General features: G+C 47.3%; 1 protein-coding gene across 6 annotated transcripts in view; it reads right to left on the minus strand.

Moving 5' to 3' along the window:
* The window catches only part of ACACA (acetyl-CoA carboxylase alpha), a 183,804-nt gene that overhangs the window by 57,253 nt on the left and 101,384 nt on the right, over positions 1-25,167 (minus strand). For all 6 annotated transcript variants that reach the window (XM_053367490.1, XM_053367488.1, XM_053367489.1 and 3 more), the window contains 10 exons: positions 24,906-24,947; positions 24,375-24,590; positions 22,319-22,474; positions 19,436-19,639; positions 17,676-17,831; positions 17,356-17,502; positions 5,355-5,624; positions 4,408-4,505; positions 3,861-3,981; positions 2,517-2,627 (listed from right to left, as the gene is read on the minus strand). In XM_053367490.1, the coding sequence (XP_053223465.1) occupies positions 2,517-2,627; positions 3,861-3,981; positions 4,408-4,505; positions 5,355-5,624; positions 17,356-17,502; positions 17,676-17,831; positions 19,436-19,639; positions 22,319-22,474; positions 24,375-24,590; positions 24,906-24,947 (1,521 nt within the window). The remainder of the gene's footprint in view (positions 1-2,516; positions 2,628-3,860; positions 3,982-4,407; positions 4,506-5,354; positions 5,625-17,355; positions 17,503-17,675; positions 17,832-19,435; positions 19,640-22,318; positions 22,475-24,374; positions 24,591-24,905; positions 24,948-25,167) is intronic.

A 25,167-nucleotide genomic window follows, 5' to 3' on the forward strand; every position in this document is an offset into this window, starting at 1 on the left:
ATTTGGTCCCCAGAGGACAATTCATTCAGGTGCACACAGCAGGCAGGCCTCAAAAACCTGGCCCCTCTCCCCCCCCTATCTCCTCTGCTCTTTTGCTTCTTAGGGAAGGGGAGTTATGCTGGAGAAAGAGTAACCGCAGAGCCAGCAGGGAAAGGCACACAGGCCTAAATTAATGGACGCATGGCTTGGGGTTGCACAACAGCGACATTCACTTGATAGCTTTGCTCCCATCACTCCTTTACTTTAGAGCCAGGCTGGGGGACTTCAGGATTCAAGGGACAGAAGGGGGTGGGGGAGCAAAAACTAGCCTCCTACACAAAGGTAAAATTGACATGTGTCACTCTGCCCACTCTTGCCTCTGGCTCCACCCACCACTAGAATGTGGCCCCTGGAAAGTTGTCTGGAATGGAATGTGGCCCCCAGGATGAAAAAATGCACCCCGCCCTTACTATAGGGTGGGAAACATTACTGAATTTTGTCTGAGTCAGGGCAGCATAGGAGCCAACTCTTAGGGGCCGAGGTCCCTTTGCCCCCCCCATAAAATATTTGAGGGGGTGCCCCCCAGTTGATGGGCATTGCCATTCAAGTGGTGTATGTCTTGTGATGGATGATGTAAGGCAGGGCTTACCTGGGCCCCCCAATATTTTGTGCACCCCTGCTGGGCAGTATACGGGGTTTCAAGCCCACCTATTTTATCTTCCCAACCTACTCAGCAAGACAAGAAAGACTGAAAGAAGAGTTACTTCATAGCTGAGCATGGATTTGAACCTATGTGTTTCATATTCTACTTTGATGCTCTAACCTGGATTTTCCCAAGCTGGTGCCCTCCAAGTTCCATCTTCCCTGGCCAGGTTGGCTGGGGCTGACGGGAGTTGTAGTCAAAAACATCTGGAGGGTGCTAGGTTGGGGAAGCCTGCCCTAACCGCAACACCACCTTGCCAGTTATGGTAAAATGAAACCACAGCATTAACAAGCATCTACATAGTGCTTTTCCCAAATGCTAAAGTGCTTTATGCTAAACACAGTGCTCAGTAATCCTTACAAATCTACCCCGTGAGATTAGTATTGTTCTCCCCATTTTGGAAGCAAGAAAATTGTCTGTCTAGCTGAAAGCTTCCTAGTGATTTCATGGCAGAGGTAAGGTTTTACTCCTGAATTCCTTGGCATGTAGCTCACTTTCATCATCATTTTTTGGGAGGGGTTTCAAAAATAATGATGAAAAGTAGGAGAGAGACAGATTTCGTGAGTCAATATGCTAAAATGTATCCTGCTCTAAACTAGACTGGCTTGCCGAAAACTAGCCAGGATGTTGCTGCCATACAAAGGAGGTCAGGCGTGCAGCATTTACTCAGGTGATACTGCCACCTTCAGCAGCAAAGTAAACAGGCCGGTGTGAGGTTAATTCTTCAGGCGCCTGCTTCCATGGGAGGTCTGGAGAGTGGGGAAAAAGAGAGAACCGGCCTTTTCACTGGTGGCTCCCCATTTGTGCCATGCTCTCCCCAGTGATGCTTGCCTGGAGCCATTACTGTATATCTTCAGGTACCAGGCAAAAACCTTCCTTTTAAACCAAGCCTTTGGCTTTTAACAATCTATGACCTTTTACAGTAGGTGGGATGTTTTAATGCTCCAGTGTTAATGTATGTATATTAAGGGGGTTTTGTAAGTTGTTTTCACGGCAAAAAAGTGACCAATAAATTTAATAAATAATAAGAGTAATTCCTCCAGTGCATGCTAACTGGGAGGAGTGGGAAAGTCCCTTGTAGTTGCCTCTGACCTCTAAAGCCAAGGGGTCATCAACCAGTGTGCACCAGCAACCCCCATGGTGCCTATAAAAGGTCTCAGTAAATAGCCCCTCAAAAATCCACAATGCACAACAGCCTATTTGCTCTTCCAGATCAGTTCTTGTTTGCACTGGCTCAGACTCTCCCACAGCAGCCATCATGTAGCTGGAGCCCGTGGGACTTTGCCAAGCTTCCAAATGTGCCCACTAGCAACCCCCTGCCTTAAGCGTAAATTCCCCAAAGTGTCTTAATTAGTATTCTTACAAAATACCCTGGATAAGAGTGCAGGATTTAAATGGGTTCAGCAACATGCCCACAACAGACAATCCTGGAAACAAAACTTTGCTTTTACTTTGTCATAACAGCACTAAAACCTACTGACCCTTTAAAACATTTTTTGTGCTGCTTTATTATAATCATTCTGCATATATAAGACAAAAAACCCCTGCTTGATTCAACCAATGGGAGGCCTCATCCCATTCAGGTATTGCCCTTCATCGTCAATAGGTAAACAACCCCATTGCTCCCAAGTGGCCTTCAGTGGGCCAAGCCAGACAAGGATCTCCACTGCAAAGTGGTGGCCTTCGCTACACAACAAACTCAGCCAGGCCCGCTAGGCCAAATAAAACAAAGGTACTAGCCAATAAGAGTCCAAAGTACACCAAGCTATGACAAATGATCCCACCGGCGAAACGAAAACTCGTATTTGCAAACGAAAGCAAAAGGGAGACTTACTTTGTTGAGGGCTCCAGCTCCGGTTAGGATGAGATGTGAATTTTCCACTTGGATTGTTCTCTGCCCCAACCGGACAAGGTAAGCCCCGATTCCAATTGCCCGACACGTCACCTGAAGACAGAAATTTGTACCTGTTTCAGTTCCACAGGGCTAGACTGTGTCTCTCCACGAGCACTGTTCTTTGTCTGGGTCCTGCCAGTAGCATCCTCTGTAGCTGAGCAATCCTGCTGCACCGGGTGCAATCGGATCATTCAGTTACTCCCAGTGCAGACCAAAAGCAGACCTGTCGATTCACAGAGGAAGGAGGCTGCCCACTGGGTCTCCGCGTGAGCTACTCCTTGCCTCCTTCCTCCAAGGAGCAGGACAATCCTGCTGCATCCCTGCATCGGGAAAACTGGGACTGAAAATGACATCCTCCATCTATACCTCTGCTGTTAAAGCCATGTATTTCTGGCAGGACTTTTTGGGAAGGGAGTGGAGGACGACAAATCAGTAGAGCAACTCTGTGGATTTGAAACCCTGTAATCAAGGATGAGCATTCAGAGGACCGGTGGGTGGAGGTGGGTCAACTACAGCTTCTCACAAGCTGCTAGAATAGCCCGTCCACTCCACCCTGGTGCAAAACACACACACAGTTTTGCACCTCAGCCACTTTCTCCCCAAAACTGAGTTACAGGCTCTGTTTAACCCAGTTACCACCAGCCACTGCAAGTGGCCCCGTGTAATTCTCCCATTATCTACTTCCGTAGCTCATTCCCCTAGCAGAGGGCCAGGCCTGCAGGTAAATGTTAAAGAGCAGTTGAGGTGTGTTTTAAAGGATGGGCATTGCCCAGTCTCTGTTGCTTTTTCCACTGCGGTGCCTTAGCTTGGGTGGGAGTGAGCCATAAGAATGTAAGAAGGTATCTGCTGGATCAATCAAGCCAGTAGCCCTGCTAGTCCATTGTCCTGTTCTCACCAAGCAGACGCCTCCTCTGGAAAGCCTGCAAGCAGGACCCACAGGCAACAGTGCTCTCCCCATCTGTGATCCCAGCAACTCGTACTCAAGAGGAGGGAATTACTCAGAGGTACTTAGAGAGTGGAGGAGCGAATTCAACAGCTTACTTTGCACCCTGTGAAGAAGCACTCTTGTTTTTTGTCTGTCCTGAATCTTCCAGCATTCAAGCTTCTAGTTCTAGTAACTATAAGAAATGGAGTCATCTGAGCAGTGCCAAAGTTAAATGACCCTAGAATACTAAACGACTAGCCCAGAAGCAGCCCAGCCTATCCACAATCTCTCTACATCACTGCAGGCCTTTTTTTGCCATCCCCAAAACACACCGACAAACACACACAACTGTGGATTACCAGGCTGATAGTGATAATATCTTCATACGCCAGTGATGATTCTCCAGCGATCATGCCAGATCCCCGCAAGTTCTCAGTTCCAAGTCCTTCTTCCTTCCCAATGATATCTGTAATTTTATACCTGATAGGGCGAACCCCAAAGAGAGAGAGGGAGAGAAAGAAAGAAAGAAAGAAAGAAAGAAAGAAAGAAAGAAAGAAAGAAAGATCACACCTTTATAAAATGTCAGGGCTCTTGGAGAAAAACACTTCCCAGAAGAATCTCCAGTATCTCGAAACCCCAGAAGCTGCTGCCAGTCAGTGTAGACAATACTGGGCTAGATTTACCAACACACTGACTCGGTGTAAGGCAGCTTCCTAGGTTCATTGAACAGGGGAAACCCTCCTTTTCTCACAGTGTAAACATAACAGCAACCATCCTCCCAAGCTTGTCAATGCCATACACCTGGCATGCAAAAATGTGGTATGATAAAATGAAGATGTAACGCAAAACAGATTAAAATAAAACCCAGTGTCCATGCTTTAGGAAATAACGAATGCACACAGTTACCTAGATTCTCCTTCGTCCTCCACATGCTCACAATGCACTGAGTTCAAAGCACTGACTTTCTTATAATCCTGGGGAGTTAGGTAGAGATACTTGAATCCCTGTTTGGGGAAGAGGGATGGTTGGGTGGGCAGAAGAGAGAAAAGGAGAGCAAATGAAAACCCCATCAGAGAAGTTCCTTCGTTCTCACACCAAACCCACATTAGCCCAAAACAACAAAAGAGCACAACGTTTTGCAAAGTAAATATGTAAATATAAAAGTAGCAGGATACATATTTGTACCTGTTAGGTGATAGTGTCCTTTATCAAAGTTGTCCCTTCATACCCAAAACCCTGCTCCCCCTTTTTCCTAACACTGCCCCAACTTCCATTTTATCCTCACCATAAGCCTGTAGGCAGGGGTGCAGTTAGGGGATTTTGTTAACAATGATCTTATGGGGTGCAGGGGCTCCTCTTGAGAAGGCAGCATGTGCTGCTTCAAAATGTGGTTAGCCAGCCCTACTGCAGTTTGAATCACAGAACTGTAGAATGGGAAGGGACCCCAAGGGTCATCTAGTCAAACCCCATGCAACGCAGGAGGAATATGCAGGTGACCCATACGGGGGGACCAAACCCATTTTTCAGCACCATGCTCTAGCCACCTGAACTAACTGCCAAACTTCTGCCCTGAAGTCCTACCTTGTCGGTAACGTTGCCTTCTGTGGAAGGTTAGGCTACCACTGCTTTTGACCCAAGGTCACCCAGTGACCAGGTTGGGGATTTAAACCTTGGTCTGAATCCAAATCTGCTACTCTAACCACTACACCACACTGGCTTCCTCGGTGAATCAGACACAACTTTCAAAAGCTGCACTCTTTAATTCAAACCTCTTTTCCTCCCACGTAATGGGAGCCTCTACCAACATGGTAGAGACACTACACACACAGTTCTGGCATGGCCAGAGCCCTTACTTTGTATGGGTCAGCAGGGTCTTCCCAGGCGACGTGGAACATGTGGCGGATCTCCTCGGCCAATCCAATCCTGGCGCCGCTGTTGGCTGCCACATAGATCCGGGGGATGCCCAGCTGCCGAGCCAGTTCCGATGCCCGAAGGAAGAGCAGGTCTTCTTGGGGCCCAAAGGACCCGATCCGGTAGGTGATGTCATTGCTAATGACGATGATGTCCCTCCCATCTGGATACTCGGGGCTCTTGAGAGTCATTCGCCAGGCCACCATGCCAATCTGCAATTGAGAGAGGCTATTAGTATATATATTTTTAAATCTTCATCACCATCATGACTTATCATGAACATAGGAAGCTGCCCTATCCAGAAGTCCGCCTAGCTCAGCACCGTCAACACTCGACCGGCAGCAACTCTTGAGGCTTTCAGGCAGGTAGTCTCTTCCAACCTTACCTGGAGATGCTGGTGATTGAACCTGGAGCCTCCTGCCTGCTCTACTGCTGAACTGTGACTCTTTGTGAGCCATTGGTATATTTCTACCCTGCCTTGCAAAATTCCCATTTTATTCTCAGAAGAGCCCTGTGCAAAGCCAGGCTTCTGGGTTGAACCTGCCTGCAGAGAAGATGCTCTTCCACAAAGCTACGGTCCTTCCACAAGTGGATGTTTTTAGGATTGCTCTTATGGGGGGTAGGTGGTTCCCAGTGAGGTCTCAGTTTGAAAGAACACTGCTTCTAGAGGAAGTCACCACATCACACCCAGACTATGCTTAGATTAGGTGCGGGTTGCATTTTTCAGACTAAGGGCCACATTCCATCACAGGCAACCTCCTGGGGGCCGCATGCCAGCGCTGGGTGGAGCCAGATGGAAAAGTGGGCAGAGCAACAGACATGACTCTTGTGTGTGTGTACAGCAGACTACCCTGCACCGATGCAGATGGCAGAAGCTTTTACGTGCACACGTTTCTCCACCCAGGCAGGCATGATCACAGCCTGCTGGCACTTTCCAGCCAGGAAACGGCACTTGAGCGGGACGTGGAACAGAGCCTGTGGGTAGCAGGCATGGACACGGAAAGGGGTATGGCCTGGGAAGAGTCCCGAAGGACAGGAAAGAGAAACCTGGAGGACTGCATTCGGCTCCTGGGCCTGCCTTAGTTGTTAAACAGATGAATGGAAGAAGAAGAGGAGGAGCAGCAGCAGGAGAGTTAGGGCTGGCCTCTCTGGAGGAGGCCCCAGTCCAGTCTGTAGCAAACTTCCATTCCGGCTGCAAATATAAGGCACGGTTGCACACGGCTGTTTATTGAGGATTCTGTGCCCCCGCAGCGTCCGTGCGGGGTGGCATCCTCATCAAAATGCTGTCCCGTGTCATTTAATCCAGATGTGATGTTTTGGTCCAGTGGGGGGGGGGTGGGAACGGAATCCAGTAAATAAATAAATAAAATGCAGAAATGGTAAATATGGATTAATCGGGGATGGGGTAATGGGGCAGGAACACAGGGCAGCATTCTGACGAAGGCAATGTTGTATGAATGTTGCAAAAAGCTTGCGCACACCGGCAGCACCGAGTCCACAATGGAAGTGCCACGTGGAAGTGCCTTTAGGGAGGGGAAAAGGATGCCTGTGTTTCCTCGGATCGGCTCTTGGTCTCTGCCTCCGTGTTGCAAAAAGGGGGAAGCGGGAGGGAGGGGAGGCAGAGGGAGAGCATTTCTTTCTCACTCGAAGATGCAAAGAGTCTAATTTAACTGTTTTTTTGTGTTGGCGAAATGATGTGTGCCACAGGATTTCCATAAGAAGTGGAACCATTATTCTCCTGTAGAAACCCATTTGGCCTGAAAGGTATCACTGGACGGGATGGGGAAAATCAAACCCAATGAATTATTCACGACCTCCGATCAGAAGCAATCATTATTTCTCATGTTCCAAACTGTGATTAGGGTTCTGTGCTGGGATGTCATTTGCCTCCCTAGGTAACAACAGCAGCACGGAATTGCATGTGCAAGGGAGAGGCAGAGAGAGATACATAATACACAGCCTGTATTATGGAGGGGTGTGTGTGTGTGATTTTTCGCACATGTACCCTCTCTCTCGCACACAGATGTATGGGTGAGTGGGTTTGGGGTGGGCACACAAACACATACATATCACAGATTAAAGGTGACTTATCAGGCACTTAATAATATAATGAAGGCTGCAACCTTATGTCCAATTGAAACACATGGAAGACACGCCTAACGCCTTTGCATCGTACACAAAGTTTAGTGCATTGGGGTGAGGGACACCCCAATGAGGCATCCCAAATGAATACAATTTAAAATACATATATACTATGCTTCCGTCTCACTTTTCCTTCAGGATGCTCCTAAGAAGAGACAGAACAGACGGAAGGTAGAGAAGGTTCATAATTCCTGCCCCCATCAATGGCCAACCAAATGCACCCAGGAAGTCCACAACCAAGACATGAAGGACAATAGTCTGCTCCCGCTGTGACAACTGGCATTACTACACGCTTGACCTAGAAGTTCCACCAAGCTACTGTGGCCAACAGCCATTGACTGACATATCCTCTATGAACTGGTCTATTTGTGGTTTTGTTAGGCCATAGGCTCACAGAGGCTGAAATGGGACTCCCATGAAGACTAGATCGAAACCTACCATGAAGTGTATGCATCTAACTAACCAGGTGATGTTTGGGACTCCAATCAGCCCCAGGCTGTCCCTGTATCTAGAAGTATCATGTAGCCAGGATGATGGGAGTTGTAGTCCACCGGGAGGACACCAGGTTGGGGGAGGGCTGCTTCAGAACCTCATTCTGCCAAAGGCCACGTTACTTGCTTGTGGTCCCACCAGATGGATGACCAGCTCCCTCCATAGACAGTGGAACCTCAGCATTGGGAGCAGCCATTCTTGATCTGACCAAAAGGCCCATCCAGTCCGGCATCTTGTTTCCACAATGGCCCCCCAGCTGCCCCCCAGGGAACCCATGAGCAGAACGTGAAGGCTACAGCCTTCTCCACAACTGGTTCTCAGAGAGATATCATAGCCATCACGGTTAGCAGCCATGGACAGAGTGCTCAGACAAGAACCCATCGCTGTAATGGAGACATCTAACACACAACACTGCAACTCAGACATCAAAACATGGTTAAAGGATTTAAGTATAGTATTTAGACAAGCCAATGTCTGCAATTCCTGCAGGTCAGAAACAGAAACCATACTGCTGCAGACGTGGACGGTACGGTTTCTGCTAACCATGGTAGGGTGTCTGAACAGACAAACCTATAGCTGTTTCTCCATTAATAACCTCCGTTAATTTGTATACTCTGCTTGCAAAGCTGTCTAAGCTCATGGCTGTCACCACACTTTAAGGCTGTGGGGTTCCATAGCTGCTTCTGACAGCGAATGACAATAGGATGTTGAGAAACCAAGAGAGGGCTATCAGGGGAAGGTGGAGGAGGAAGTTCTAAAGTTTGCAAGAATACTATATTAATAAAGACCCTGATGTTGGGAAAGATGGAGGGCACAAGGAGAAGGGGACGACAGAGGACGAGATGGTTGGACAGTGTCCTCGAAGCAACCAGCATGAGTTTGACCAAACTGTGGGAGGCAGTGGAAGACAGGAGGGCCTGGCGTGCTCTGGTCCATGGGGTCACGAAGAGTCGGACACGACTAAACGACTAAACAACAACCCCCACAAAAAATACTCCACTCTAAAGAACCCAACAAGGGCTGAGCATGCTCAGTGTCCTCTAACACACAGCTATGGGATGCTGAGCGTAAGTTGGACAATAATTTGGAGGTAGGCAGACATAACGGCCTTCTTGAGTCTCTTGGAGTTTATGAATTTTCCAGGAATGGATGGATGGACATTTGACACCCTGAATGATTGTGGTTGCAGGTGCACATTGGGGTATACTGCAGTTATGTTGTGGTGGTGGTTGCAGGTCCAACTTGCAAATGAAATCATGGTTTCAGAGCATCACATGCCCATTGTCCCTACGTGCTCCTTCACACACCTCAGCTGCCCAGCTTGCTTTGCTCTGACACGCCTTGCCTTGTGTTCTCAAGACCATTCAATCCCCGAGGCCCATTCGTAGAGGCACCCAAACATCAAGCACCTGTCACCATCATGCACAACTCTTCCTATACAAGCCTTCACCTATTTCTGTCTAGTAAAGACACTTTAATGGCAAGGTGTGCCGGGGAAGAAGATGGTTCAGAAAATGTCTAATTAGAGGATTTCTCTCTCCCCCCCCCCACAATGTCTCAACCCAAGGCTGCCTTAATGGAAGAATTCTGACACCTAGTGGCAAGTGGGTGAAATATCAGCAGGCTCAAAGGTGTGTGTGTTTTAAGGGGCGTCTGCAGCAAAGGCTTGCTGTCATTTGCATCGCTCAGGAGGACAAGGAAAATCCTTCAGGAGGGGGGAATCCACTCATCAAGAAACACATCCTCTTCCTACATTATCAGGAGCTACTTGTTCTGTATCAAGATTATCCCACGCAGGGGCAACCCAGCAAATCACACCTGCACTCCCCATAAAAGATTGCCTGGGAAAAGGTTAATACAAGAGTTATCGACCAATTCAAGATTGTTTGTTGTTGTTGCTGATTAATCATCTGGCTTTGAAATCAATTCATCACATTTAAACTAGCAAGGTACGGCATTCGAGAGGACTTGCTGCAGATATATCCTGTATGTACTATTAAACACGAACTTGCTCTCTTATCACAAACTCACCAATTATTTATTTACCCCAAAATTGCACCAGATAGGCAAGAATAGGAGCATTTGGGGAACTCCTCCCAAACAGCCCAATGAGGACTGAGAATACTCGGTGGCATGGGCTGTTGAGTGGGAGAGGGGTGAAAAAGTCCCTGTACCACCAAAAGAGTGGCAGGTGGGCAGCAAAGAGAGGGGCTCCTCAGTTGTGACCCTTAAAGTGTGAGGAACATTCTCCCAAAGAGGGCTGCCTGTCTCTCTTGCTTCTTATATTTGAAGCAGCAAAAACCTTTTTGTTTACAAGGGCCATTTTTTGTTTCACCGTTTGCTTTTGTAAGCTGAAAATCCAAACAAGAATGAGTCATGATGAGCCCCAAAGTTACAAAATTTGGGGGAACTCTGGCTTGTTTACACTATGATTTCATGAGAACAAGCACGGATCTGAAACCATGGTTTCAGTTCATGGGTTGTTCCCTCTAGCCACAGCTTAAACAAACCAACAACTTGCCAAATTTGGACACTGTGGATAACTCTGGTGAATTTAAAACCAGCATTGGAATCTTTCTGGCCTAATTCCCACAGGTGGAAAAGAGAAGGCAGAAATACATACGTTCACAGCTTGCTTCAGCTAATTCTTGTAGTGCAGGGATAAGGCCCTGCAGATGTTCTTGGACTACAACTCCCAACACCCCTGAGTCCTGCTTGGCTGAGGCTGATTATCATCTCTTAATTCATGGGTCGCCTTTTAAATGCTTATCAAATCAGTTGACAAACGTATCATAAAAGCAACACCGAAAATAACATCCAGTAAATTTAAAAGCAGAGATCCATTCCTCCAAGTGGGAAAGCTTGTTGGAACATAAATGCCTTCAATTGTTTCTGGAAAGTGAAGATAGTGGACGCCTGTTGTATCCACAGGATAGAAGAAGTCGCAGTAAAAGCTCTGCTTTGAGCCACTGTGGAGCAGGTTTCTGATATTTGGGGGACGTGCAGGAGAAACTCTACTGCAGAGCGCAAGGATGTATGGCTGGGGCAAGGTGATCTCTCATGTAAACTGGTCCTGAGTGATAGAGGGCTAGAGCATGGGTAGGCAAACTAAGGCCCGGGGGCCGGATCCGGCCAAATCGCCTTATCAATCCAGCCCACAAATTCGTGTGTTTTTACATGAGTAGAATGTGTGCTTTTATTTAAAATGCACCTCTGGGTTATTTGTGGGGCATAGGAATTCGTTCATTTTTGGAATTCGTGCATCTCTGGGTTATTTGTGGGGCATAGGAATTTATTCATTTTTTTTCAAAGTATAGTCTGGCCCCCCACAAGGTCTGAGGGACAGTGGACCAGCCCCCTGCTGACAAAGTTTGCTGACCCCTGGGCTACAGCGATAGAGGTTGGTGCCAAAACCTTGATCTTGTCCTGCTTGGGTAATGGGAGATGGTGTCTGGGGAGCCACAGATTCCCCATGCCTGCTGTGAATAAATAAATAGCTATAGCAGGAGAAAGCTGTCCAGGGGTGGCGACAAAACCGCTTCAAAAGTAGTCTGAGATGGTCACGTCCAAGTACAGCCCCTTCACCTGTCAGGTTTCATTTGTCCTTCAGATTACTGACGGCCCAAATGTCTCCCCTCCTCTCCCCCAAACGGATTAGCCACTCACGCTTGGAGAATTCAAGCTATTGTCGTGCAATACACACCCCATCCACCCCTCTGCCCCGCAAGGCTTTTGGTTAACACAATTGGATACGAAGGACTCAAAAAAGAAAAGAAAAACTCATTCCCAGCGGTAGCTAATCCCACCAGGAAACAGCTTCACTGACAACCATTTGCAAAGTTCCCTAAGTGACAGTCGCAGAACAGAAAGGTCGCACTCTGGGAATAAGAAGAAAACTTTCTGCAGCTCTCCCTTAGTGCTCTGAAAATAAACTGCAGAGATATATTCTCAGACAGGATAGAACTTGAATCCAAACCAGGTTTGAATTAACACTCACTATTGCTTTGGAGACACATATATTCTCTTGATTCAAGAAACCCACAACACTCGGTTTCTCTCACATTGCTGGTTTTTCTTGAGTTTTTAAAGTTGGGATTTCTATGCTCTCTGTAAGGCCATGGCAGTCGTTTCTCAGACTTGGTTGGACCCTGAGCTGTTCTAAGAACACACTTAGAACACAATATGTAGTTCTGGTTGCTTTACTCCCCAAAAGGATACTGTAAATCTGGAAAGGCTTTCCAAAAAGAGCAGCCAAAATGATCAAGGGGTTGGAGCAACTCCCCTAATGAGGAAAGGCCAGAACTTTTCGTTTCGAGAAAAGGCTTTCATATTACTAGAACTCTGGCCCATTCAACAAAGATGAATGCTGGAAGATTCAGGAAAGAGCGCATAAACTATGGAATTTGCTTCTTCTACAAGAGGTAGGGGTGGCCCACAACTTGGTTTATTTTTATTTATTTCATACTATTTTTACGCCTCTTGACTATAAAACAAAACAAAACCTCCAAGTGGTTTACAAAAAGATAAAACAGTAAAATCGGGAAAATTCCACAGCCCTAGTTTAAAGCATACAAGTTACAATACTAAAAAAAATCACCTCAACTTTCTAAGCATCTGGGTAGGCTGGTCTGAACAGGATTGTTTCTAGCAGGCACCGAAAAGAGTACAGCGAAGCCACCTGCTTGGTCTCAATAGGCAGGGAGTTCCAAAGTGTGTAGGTGCTGCCACAGCAAACAATCGAGTTCTTATAAATGTGGAACGGGCATTAAGTGGCATTTGTGATAGTGCCAATTCCACTGATCGAAGCAGGTCAAGTGGGCACGTGTGAGGTAAGGCGATCTCGTAGGTAAACTGGTCCCAAGGGCTTTATATGCGAATAGCAACACCTTGAACCTGGCCCAGTAGCAAATTGGCAAGACGGTGCGTATGTCTGATAGCAGGGGTTCTATGCTGTCAGCAATTGTGCTGCAGCATTCTGCACTAACCGCAGCTTCTGAATAAAGCACAATGGAAGCCCCGCATAAAGTACATTGCAGTAATCCAGTCTTGAAGCAACCAACACACAAACTACTGTGGGAAGGCTTTCCTGGTCCAGCCATAGCTTTCAAACCAGCCACAGTTGGTAAAAGGCACTTCTAGCCACGGAGGCTACCCGAGAGCTGGCCCCAGAAGCACCCCAAAATTTTAAAAGCAGAGTAGACAAATTCATGGAGGGCGAGGCTAAACACTGGCTATTGGTCATGATGTGACCAATGTCCTACCTCCGCTGTCGGAGACAGTGTGAGGGCTGGGAAAGTGGGGAAGAGTGCTGTTGGACTCCGGTTCTGCTTATGGGCTTCCTATTGGCATCTGGTTGGTCACTGAGGGAACAGGAGGCTAAACTAGGCCTGATCCAACAGGCTCCTCTTAGGTTCTCAATCCCAATTCCTCTGGTCACTTTTGAGAACAGAGTGCTGGACCAGCTTCACCTGCTACCTGGTCCTTTCACCTGCAGATGCTTGTGACTGAGTCTGGGACCTCCTGAATGCTAAGTATCGCCTCTGCCCACTAAGCTATGGACTCTTCTTCAGCTCTTATTTCAACATCTCAAAACCTACAATGAGGTTTTCATTATACGGCAATTAAATTGAAGATCTGACCAACGAAATCATGGACCTGTCCGTCAACACACACACAAAACACTAAGCCAGAGATTCTTTAACCAAGTGACACCTGATCGAAGCTTTGGTAATTGGTATATTGAAGTTCCAATAATACTTAAATCAATGGAATTGATTAATTGATCAGGTTGATAGGCTGCAGAGCAGGTGATTAATCAACCAAAAAGGAGTTACAATCAGTAGGCAACCTTGATTTTTAGTCCTCTGTTCCTGTCCTGCCCTACGGTGTTCCCTGGCAAAATAATTATAAGCAAAATATTTTCATTTGGGACCCCTCCAGACATTATCATGCATTTGTGGTGAATTCTGTTAATGATGGTATCGGGGAAGTTATATGTGATCCCGCTGCAAAAATTTTGGGGCTGACATGTTGCTTCATTTTCAACCGCTGCATTTCTCATAATTTCCACCTGAAATTCTGCATTTTTTCAAGCCGCAAACGTTCCAGGTTGTTTGTCCTACTTTTGCTGCGCTACAGTGCAGGTATTCCTCCAGGTAGCAATAATGCATTAACATTGAGGAAGCATTGCAGAACAACTAATAAAGCCAATGATGTGTGGATGGGCCAGCATACATCTGCCACTAATGTGCTATTATTGCTTCATATTATTCTCATGTTGCAGAATTCACCATTAAAAAACACCAATTCGAAAGGGCCCCTGAATGACATTATTTGGCAACAGCAGCTAATTCTGGGTCTTTGATCAAAGGATAAGTAAACACCTTTGATCTCCGCTGAGTGTCAACAATAAACAAAGTTAAAGAAACATAAAGGGCAGGGGGAAAACATGGCTTCTGTTACCACCATCAACTGCAAGACCTTCCTGAAATGTTTGCACATATGAAATATGGCTGAAGTCTGCCCCCATAATGTAAATAGGATGGTGATTTTTTCTGGGGGGGGGGGAGCAGGGTGAGGATTTCATTCTGCAGCAGTAATAGTGTAACATTTCAGTGGTTTCCTTAAGGATCCTTAAGGGTCAACAAAACATTATGCTAAATCTGTGGCTGCTGCCAAGAATGGCAGGCCTGAGTCTAGCTGATTCTTCTCCTTACTTTAAGCTCTGCCCCTGTAAGGCTCCATCTGCACTACGCCTTTGAAGCAGTATCAAACCACTTTGAGCAATCACGGCTTCCCTGAAGAATCCTAGGATCAGTAGCAGTTTGTTAAAGGGTGATGAGAGTTTGTCAGGAGAGACCTCATTCCCATCGCAGAGGACTGAACCTGAGACCTTCTGCACACAAAATAGATGCTCCAACACTGATCTCTGGCCCTTTCCCTAAAAATAAAGTAAGCTTCCAGTCCTCTTGGCTGTGAAAAAAGGACCCTGCTTGGAAATGTGTGGGACAGCTCAGTTGGGAGACCGGGAGACTCTCAATTCCAGGGTTGTGGGTTCGAGCGCCACTTTGGGCAAAAGATTCCTGCATTGCAGGGGGTTGGATGACCCTCGAGGACCCTTCCAGGTGTACAATTCTATGGTTCTAAGATGGTGGGGACTGAACCTGGGATGCTCTACCCACTGAGCCTTCTCCCCTAACGTGACATTCCACAAACTTTTGCGGGTTCTTCGGAAAAGGAGAAAGAAGCTTCCGTCCAAGGCACACAGAAAGTCTTTCAGGGGTGAGAGAGAGAGAGAGAGAGAGAGAGAGAGAGAGAGAGAGAGAGAGAGAGAGAGAAGTGTGTGCTTGTAACAGAGACAGAGTGCATGAGCTTGAACGGTTGGGCTTTGGGTACAGGGTCCCATATAATAAGACTATTTGTATTCATACTGGCAGAGTAAACAGTACATGTTCATGCCCAGGCAGCCTCTGCGCTAGTAATTTCAGCCAGAGCACAGCTCGGTCCCTTGGGAATCTGGGCTACTCTCCCCTGGCCTCCAACCACTCCAAATGCCAAATGAGAGAAGAAAAGGAAGGAGGAGAGGGGGGAGAGAGAGACCGGCCGGTGTGGGGAGGGGGAGAGCAGAAACATGCCGAGACCTTCCTGCTGCACTGTAGCACCGTCTCTGCTTGCAAGGAGAAAAATATATAAAACATTTTTAAAGGGTTCGGTTGCGGAGGCACTGGGAGGATGTCTCTTAAAACCCTTCCTTCCAATTTAGCAGCGGCAAGGCATGTTTTGCAGGATATTAAACCTTCCTGAACACCAATCAGGTGGGAAGAGTTGAAAAAATTATGCAGAACAATAACAAAAAAAAGCACCCCAACACTGCCCAACAGACCCATTATCCTGGGACAGATATTTATATAAAATTGCCCTATACTGAGTCAGACCAGCAGTCCCATCTTAGCTGGTGTCCGGGATTTCAGATGCTCTGCCTGAGATGCCATTGGGGACTGAACCCTCTGCACACAAGGAGGACGCTCTGCCACTGCCTCCCCCAAAATGTTAGTCCATGTCTAACAAGAGACAGGAGACACAGGACTATGCCTTACAAGTGAACGAGACCATGGGTATCTAGCCCAATGTGTCCACACACTGACTGGCAGCAGATCTCCAGGGTTGCCCTTCCAAACCCTGCCTAGAGATGCCATTGGTGACTGAAGCTGGGATGTTCCATGTGCAAAGCAGGGGAGTCTCCACCACTCGGCTACGACCCTTCCCCTAAACCCAGGCGTTCCAAGTGCTCGGTTCTATGATAAATTCTTACTGTTCCGTCGTCCCCGTCTTCTTTAGATTGTGTTTATATACAATGCTTAGAAATGCCAACAATTCTACAGATTGCTGGAATGGGGTGGGGCAGGAGGGCTATTTCCACATGTGGTGGGAATGTCTGATTGTGCATGGTTTTTGGTGGAAAGTATTCTAGGAAATTTCCACCGTAGTTCAGCAAATTATCCCTCCAGATTCCAGGGATAAACCTATTGTTGCTCTTTCCGGACACCATGCAACAGGTATGGTATAAAAATATCTGCTTGGTGGCACCGGAGGGAGAAAGGGTATATAGAGTCTCCAGGGTTTAGCTGAATTTGGAATCTAGTGGTGGCAGAGAAAGTTATGGAATAGGGGAGGTAACATCTAAGAACCCTTTCTCTTTAATTTGGCACCCTTCCATCACCTTTATCACTCATATGGACAATGGGATTCATCCTCCAGATTTCCAACGTCCCCTGTGGGCAGACATCATACCTAAACATTTCTGGCCCATGGCTTAATGCAATTGTTCCATTTATTCCTTTTTTCTCACACAGCCCTTCTGGGATTATCCTGAATGATGTTTCACAGTATCGCGTATACCAGGCTTCCTCAACCTTGGCCCTCCAGATGTTTTGAGGCTACAATTCCCATCATCCCTGCTAGCTAGGGATCATGGGAGTTGTAGGCCAAAAATATCTGGAGGGCCAAGGTTGAGGAAGCCTGGTGTATACCAATGCAATGTGGATTTTTTTTTCTATTTTCTGTTTTGTTACGTCATGCAAAAACCAATTTAAAATTACTGTAAAAAATGAGAGAAAGAAATGCCTTAAGCAAAAAACCCCCACAAATATTTCAGAAATCCCGAGAGCTGCATTGCAGGTCAGATCCATGGTAATGCCGCAGGGTCTGTTGAGCTCCCTGTTCAGGATGCCAACCGCCCAATTTCATTCTGCCACCCCCAGCTCCACCCATATTACCCACGCCACAGTCAGCCAGCCTACTGGAACTTGCCTCATTTCCTCCAGGCAGCCTGTTCATATGCACCAATTGGCCTTGGTCGTCCAGCACCAGCTCTGTGTATGTCAGCAGGTCAGAAGGCAGCGGAGGAGCAGGCAGGGTCGCAAAGTCTTTCATGGATTCCCAGAGTTTAATTAAAGACTAAAGGTGTTTTGGGGAAGGAAGAGAGAAATTATAAGATGCTTTCATTACATTTTTACAAATATAAAACCCCCCACTCTTCACTGCTTGGTTCAGATGCAACAGGAAACCATGGTTTCCCACTATTACAAGGATTCGTGTCCTAGCAGTGAGTCCATGTGGGCAGTTCATACCTGTCGGAACATTTCGGGGATGTCGTAGACGTACGTCGTCCCCAATGACTGCGCCTGGAATCTCTTGGACTGGAGCAGGTCCTTTGTCACATACGGGGTGTTGATCAACATTCCGTGTAGTGGCCCTTGCTTATCGCCGTAAGCCTGGAACATAATCTAGACGAGGAGATACACACCCACAATTAAAGCCAATTTGATGTTAGTGCATCAGACAAGGCCCCACGGCTGTGTTGTTACATCCCACCATACAGGAAAGGCTATGGGATGAATGGCTTCTTGAGGCTGGTATTCTCCAGGCAGTGGTCCTTGGTTCAGAAATGTGTGCTGCGGCACAAACCACCGCTCCCCCTACACACACACATGCTCAGTCTTCATAATAACGCTGGCGCCATTTATCAACAAGCCCCCAAACCAGCCACTTTCCAGTTATGGAGCAGAATGCAATTAGGCAAAGCACTAATACAGGCAGACAACATGGTGCAGGGGTTGGCAACCTAAGGCCCATGGGCCACAAGCAGCCCACAGGAGTCGTTTAACCAGCCCACGAACCACCCCCAAACCGAGCTGCCAGCTTGGTGAGTCCCCATGCGCTGTGCTAAACCGGCACAGCGCAGTGCAGGAACTTGCTTCCACAGCGCCGGAAATTGCATCTGTGCAGAAGCTGGAAATCGTGTCTGTGCAGAGGCCGGAAATCAGGGGTGCGCGCATGATCCGGGATCATGATCACTCCAGGGATCTCCGCTGGAGTGAACCAGCCCAGACAAGGTAAACCTCGGCAACCCCTGGGTTAGAGAGTGTGACTAGGACCCTGGTTCGAATCTATGAAAGCTCACTGAGTGATCTGTCAACCTAACCTACCTCACAGGGTTATTGTGAGGATAAAATGGAGAACCATGCACGCCGTCTCAAGTTCCTTGGAGAAAAGGTTCAGTATGAATGTATAAATAAATATAATTATGTATTCTAACACATTACCTGTTAACACTAAACTGTAGAATATTGTATTTATTTCACTCTAAACTAAGCCTTCTCTCCCCGACCCTTTTCAGAACCTCTCTACTAGAGGAGGCAGAATGGAGCCTTGCCCCATTTGTCTAACCCCACTTTAAAAGTCATCCAAGCTGGTAGCCATCAGCTGGCCATGTGGCAGGGAATTCTATACATGTGTCTCCTTTAGACTCCATCTGCACCACACATCTAGAGCAGTATTGTGTCTGCTAGAGCAGTGGTTCCCAATTAGCTAAGTACCATAAAACACACACACATACACAGACAAACACACACACACACACACACACAGTTTATCAAAAGCCAAGACATGGGCCCCCTACTTTTGAATATGTTGATGTCTCTGTGGTAGTTTTTGTTATACCGGCAGTGCCACAGATGCCCTGGATAGGTTAAAAGGACCCCCAGGATCTGCTGGCCACCGATTGGGAACCGCTGCCCTAGAGAATCTGCAGTTTCCCCTGAGTGCTGAGAGTTCTTAGCAGGAACCCCTATTCCTGGCACAGAGCTTCAGTTCCAAGAGTGGTTTGACAGTCAGCCCCTCTGGGAATTGTGGTTCTGTGAGGGGAACGGGGGGGTCTCCTAACAACTCTCAACTCCCAAAGCAGCATCAACGGAGCTGTTTTGTAGAATCTCCATTCTTTACCAGCTGAAACGCCGAAGCTGGAACCTGAAAAACAATAATAACCAAAGAGAAGTTGCCTCCCCCTGTCAAATGTAATCCCACAGCTGCACGATTTAAGATGCCACACCTGTGCCGTTCTGGAGTCCGTCACCTCCTTGTACAGACTTATGTCTAGATAATAACCGGACTCATTGGTCAGGAAGAGCCGGATGGGAATCGCCTTGCCGGTCGGTGTCAACCGAATGTTGATCTTCAGCTCCGCCTGGAGGACTCTGAGCTTCCACAAGCGGCTGCCGTAGCGCATCACCATGCTCCGTACAGACTCTTCGATCTGAATGATGGGGGCAAGAAAAGACTCTGGTCATGGAGAGGTCCAGGTTAACCATTACTGCAAGTTGTGCAGAGTGTGGGTGAAACTTGTACAAACTATGTGAATTTTCCCTCCTGTGTAAAGGGCTCGTTCGCAGAGCATCTGCTTTGCATGCAGAAGGTCTCGCATTCGATCCCTGGCATCTCTGGGTGGGGCTGAGACTTTCCCAGTCTGAAACCCTGGAGAGCGGCCTCTATTCAGAGTAGACCTGAACGGCTTCAACCTTGGCTCCCCGGCTGCTGTTGGACTACAACTCCCTTCAGATCCCTCTGCCAGCTCAGCCTATGGCTGGGGGTGATGGAAGCTGTGGTCCAGCAACAGCAGAAGAAACAAGGTTGAAGCACTCCTGTAGACAACGCAGATGGACCAGTGGCCTCAACACATGGCAGCTTCCTGTGTGGTGGGCTCTTTCTCACTGGAGGTGTTCAATAGCAGACCACGACTGCTAGGGATGCTGCAGTTGCACCCTCCACTGTGGATCTTGCACTGAGCAATGGGCTAGGCTAGATCAGGATGGCCCAACTTTTCATACCAAGAGTACTTCCAAGCAGTACCTGAGGGCTGCACACAGCGCACAGCAGGGAGGAAGCGAGGTCAAAGTAGGAGGGCCACCCCAGCCCTTGTGCTGCCTTCCCAAAGCCAGCTCAGCAAGGCACCAGGCTTTGGGAAAGAGGTCTGAGGTTCTCGCAAAGTCCTAGAGACCTCCCATCTCCCAAAAAGGCCTTGAGGGTCACACGTGGCCCTCAGATTACACATTGCACCACCCTGGGACTAGATGACTAGATTCGAGTACCTCCCAGTTCTTTGAGCTTATAAAATCCTCCCCCCCCCCATCTTCTTAATATTCCAAGAAACCAGAGAGCAGCATTAAGAGCAAAATTCTCTGCAAACATTTCCTTTTTTAAAAAACAGCATTTACGCCCCTGCGTTTCACTGCAGCTACGACGCCTTAAATCAACAAGGCAATTACCGCTCGGAGGCCCGTTCCTCTGCCGTTTTATTAAACTTTCTAATATACTGCTGTTTGGTAAATAGTGCATATTAAAAGGCAGGCAATCGGAAGGCAGGTCTTAATGTTCTCTCTCAAACTGCCTCTTTTCCCAAAGCCCCTCTGGGGGACACTCTTCCCGCAGCTCCTGCAAAAGGAAACCCCTGCGGGGCTTGGAGGCACCTGAGAAGCGGAACACTCAGAGAAGTGCTTTGCTTCAAATACGCTGCTAATCCAGTTTTTTTAACTGGTGGCGGTCAAGGCATGGGGCGACCCACCCTCAGCCATGTGGCTGGCCAGAGGGAAGTAGGAACCATAGCCAGCCTGTGGTACAAAGAGCCAGACTTGCTACTTCAGCTCTGGGCTACCCTAGACCAGTCCCCACCTGCACTATATCTTTAAAGCAGTACCATACAGCTATAAACAGCCACGGGAATGTTTCTTTGAGGTGCTGTGAGTTGTTAGGAGGCCCCTATGCCCCTCACGAGAATCTGCCGTTTTCTGAGTTCCCTAAGAAGAGGGATTGACCTCTGAGCAACTCTGAGAACTGTAGCTCTGAGGGGCATGGGGTCTCCTAACAACTCACAGCATCCTTAACAAATTAAGAGTTCCCAATATTCTTTGGGGGAAAGAAGCCATGACAGTTAAAGTGGTATGATACTGCTTAAAGCATAGTACAGATGAGACCCCAGCACAAGACTTATGGATTCCCCATCTCTGTCAAGTCCCAAACACACAACCCTCCCACATAATATTTATTCATCTCAGCTGCTCTCCAGTTTTGTAGACCGCCCTTCATCACTTTATTTTTTCACTTTATATTCCTTTATTTAGGAGAGGGAAAGCATATTCCTTTATTTAGCCCCTTTCAAATATTTCGCAAGCACATAACTTAAAACCTAGCAAATGTCTCTCAGTCCACCCTGAACTAACAACCACACTTTCCTGTAACGCTTGAAAAGAGAGACGAAAAATAAACCACCGTGCCTCGTGCAAAAATACTGAAAAGACGGGGCCATATCATCAGCAAATCAGGTTAACAAGGACCAAAGACAGTGTTAAGAGTTCCAAATGCTGGTATGTTGAAACAGAGATCCAGTTTCCATCATCACTTTATAGCTGCGGTGGGCAACCTGTGGCCCTCTGGATGTTTCTGGGCTCCATGGCAACTTCTGGAGGGCCAAAGTTTCGTGAAGTCTGGCTTCATAGTGACCTCAGAACAGTTTCCAGACTACCAAGAAGCACAAAAATAGCCAATATTGAAATCTAGGGTTGTAAAGTGGTTAGGGTGTCGGTCTAGGACTTGGGACACCAGGGTTCAAATCTCCACTCTGGCATGAAGCTCTCACTGGCAGACCTTGGGCCCAGTCCCTGCCTCTCTGCCTAACCTACCACTCAGGGTTGCTGTGAGGACAGAATGGGGAAGGGGAGGACCACTGGAGCTCCTTGGAGAAAATGAATACATACGTACATATGCATGACTTAAAACAGTCATTAAAAGGTAATTTAAAAAGCAAACGTACCAGCCTCAAAAGAGAAACCAACTTCATTGATTCACCCCAAATGCTTGAGGCAATGATAATGTGGGTTTTTTTAACTGGATGGTGGAAAGCCATTTGTATCTCCCTCTCCGTGTCAAGGGAGCAGCTTACCTTTGATGGGTCCATAATGACCGTCGGGACGAAGTTGAGGAAGATGTGGTTGCAGTCTGTGCGCACATTGGTGTTGTTGAAAGCCACCTCCAGCTCGTCCATGGCTTCCAGAAGCAAGCGCTCCCCCTCGTTCTGTAGATATTCGAAGGACGCCTCCTGCGGGCAGAGAAACCAAGCCGTTATTTAAGGATAAGGGAAGAGCTTTGCTGCTGGATCAGGCCAGTGACCCATCTGATCGAGCATCCTGTCCTCCCAGCGGCCAACCAGACGCCCCTATGTCAAGCTCGCAAGCCAGGGCTTGAGCGAAAAGAGCAACTCACCACGATTGCAACTGGCGTTCAGAGGCACAGCCCCTGGGACAGCAGAGGAAGAGTACAGCCTCGCAACTTGCAGCCACCTTAATCCTCCATGTATTTGTCTTTGAGAAGTTAAGTGGAACCCTGCTGGATCCGGCCAAAGCCATCCTGTTCTTGTAGTAACCACTCATGAGCTTGCAAGCAGGGCCTGAGCACGAGAGCACACTCCCCTCCCTTGGTTTTGTGCAGCTTGCTGCCTCTGACAGTGGGAGCAGAACATAGCCACTGTGGGCAGCGTAAGAGTCCAAAAGCAGGACCTGAGCACAGCAGCACCCTCTCCAGTTCTCAGCTACTAGTCAGCTTCATGGAGGTAAAGAACAGGCATAGGGCCTAGTAGCCAGTGATGGTTAGAAATATTAACAGACTCTACATAAGAAGAGCCCTGCAGCTGGATCCGGCCAAAGGGTCATCTAGTCCAGCATCTGGTTCTCACAGATGCCCCCAATGAGAAGCCCGCAAGCAGTTCTTAGGATGATTTACATGAGACATGACAGAACACCGAAAAAGAAAATGTAATACAGGCAACTCCCCATTTATGTGGATTCAAAACACGTGTCACTGTGCACACGCTCATCGCAAACAAAACCTGGGAGGGGCACAGAAAAGGGCAAAAACTGCCCTAGAAGCATGTGGAAATGGCAAAAACGGCACCTAGCAATCCCATGAGCCTTTGCAAGTGTAATCCCAGGAGTCTTCACACTGACCTTTCAGGCCAGTGGAGAGTTGGAGTTTGAACAAGGTTTGGAGGGAGTAGAGTTTGGTGTGTTGCAGGACCCCCCCCCAAAAAAAATCAGTTTGTACAAACACCACACACACACACACACACATGACATACGCGACATTTCTGTTATAAATTCATAGCAAATCAACCATACATCGGATTTACACCAGTCCACTTTTATTTTACTCCATGAAGGAAGGACTATCAAAGGGGGATGGTTTGATACAGGACGGCCATAATCCCTTAACCGTACCAGCACATACACAGGAGCCCTACCCAGATGGCATGACAACCTTGATGATCCCAGACAGAAGACCATCCAGGTCACAAAGGACTTGTATATGGTAATGGATTTAACATGGACTGGAACAAAGGACAATGATCAGATCTTCCCTCTGGGGGCAGGAAACTGCCAACTCCCTTTTGTCCTCTGGAAATGACTCATGGGGAGGGGGAAAGGAGGACCAGCCAGGTGACAAGATACTCAGGTTACCTCCACAACTCCTCCCTCAACCCCTCCTTTTTTGTGATGTAGTTGTGATGTAGTCTTAGGGGTGTAGTTTGGGGGATTAGTAACTAATAAAAGTTGGGGTCTTCTTTTGTTCTGGACTTCCATTTTGCTTCATCTTGTTGCGGGTGGGAGTATTCAATAAAGGCCAAGCCTACAGGCTGCTGTTTCGCTCCAAGTTATCCTGGTTGGTGTCTTTGCTTTTGTCCAAAGGAGCCCTCGGAATTTTCTGTTAACAGGTGGTCTAGTAAGTGCTGCTGGTTTATAAAAGGTTTTTCAAGGGCTTCCAGAGGATTAGAGGGTGTTTGCAGGCTTTCCCAATATATGTGATTTCACTTAAGCGCGTGGTGTCTTGGAACGTAACCCCCGCATAAATGGAGAGTTGCTTGCAAATGGCAAGACCTTAAAATAAACACGCGCAGCACTTCGTTATCAGGTCATGCGTCCTGCTAATAAATCAGCAAAGCCCACCTTGGTAACCAAGTCCGAGTGCCGGATGATTGCCCGCACAAAGAACCTGTAGTCGGTAACCTCAGCGCCCGCCTCGACTTTTGCGGCGCCCAGGTAGAGATGCATCTTGTGGTTGGCACATGGAATGGCGGTGAGGTCAAAGTTGCGCATTCGGTTGAGTTCCAGCTGGAAGGCCAAGGCTGGTTCCAAGTGGCGGTAGATTCTGTCTTCTTCAAACTGGGAATGGAAATCCAACCATATATATATTTGGATGATTTGTAGGAGTGGGCAGGATATAATTTATAAACACAAATAGACAGATATTAGAAAGTAAATTACAATATTAAAAAATGGTATAAAGATTACGTTGCTAAGCTTAGAAGTACAAAGACAAATAATTACACTGATGTGTATCTGTATCACAGGTATACACACACTTTCTATATTTTGGAAAGTTGTTGGTTTGCTATGTGTTTGGGCAAAGTGTTGCTTTGAGGATATGAATCCATTTCCAACTCAGAAGACAGAAGCAGTGAATTAGCTAGTGCTTACCTTATCCCTCGCCCGGAATGTGAAAAATTTGGGGAATTCCCTCTGTCCCAAAAAGAAAAAGAGTGAAATTAGCCTCAGAAAACATCACCTGCCATTACTCTCTCACCTATAGGTAGCAAGGGTGTTCTAACCATAGTTAAAAATAATGATCCTCTGGCTTTAAACCACCCACCAACAAAACCACCATTTAAAAAGTCATCCAGTTTTTTTAAATAGACTGCTGTTGCTTTAATTTCTGATTTTAAGCTGCCCTTGAACATTG

This window comes from Podarcis raffonei, chromosome 15 (genome assembly GCF_027172205.1).
Source record: "Podarcis raffonei isolate rPodRaf1 chromosome 15, rPodRaf1.pri, whole genome shotgun sequence".
Taxonomy (NCBI): domain Eukaryota; kingdom Metazoa; phylum Chordata; class Lepidosauria; order Squamata; family Lacertidae; genus Podarcis; species Podarcis raffonei.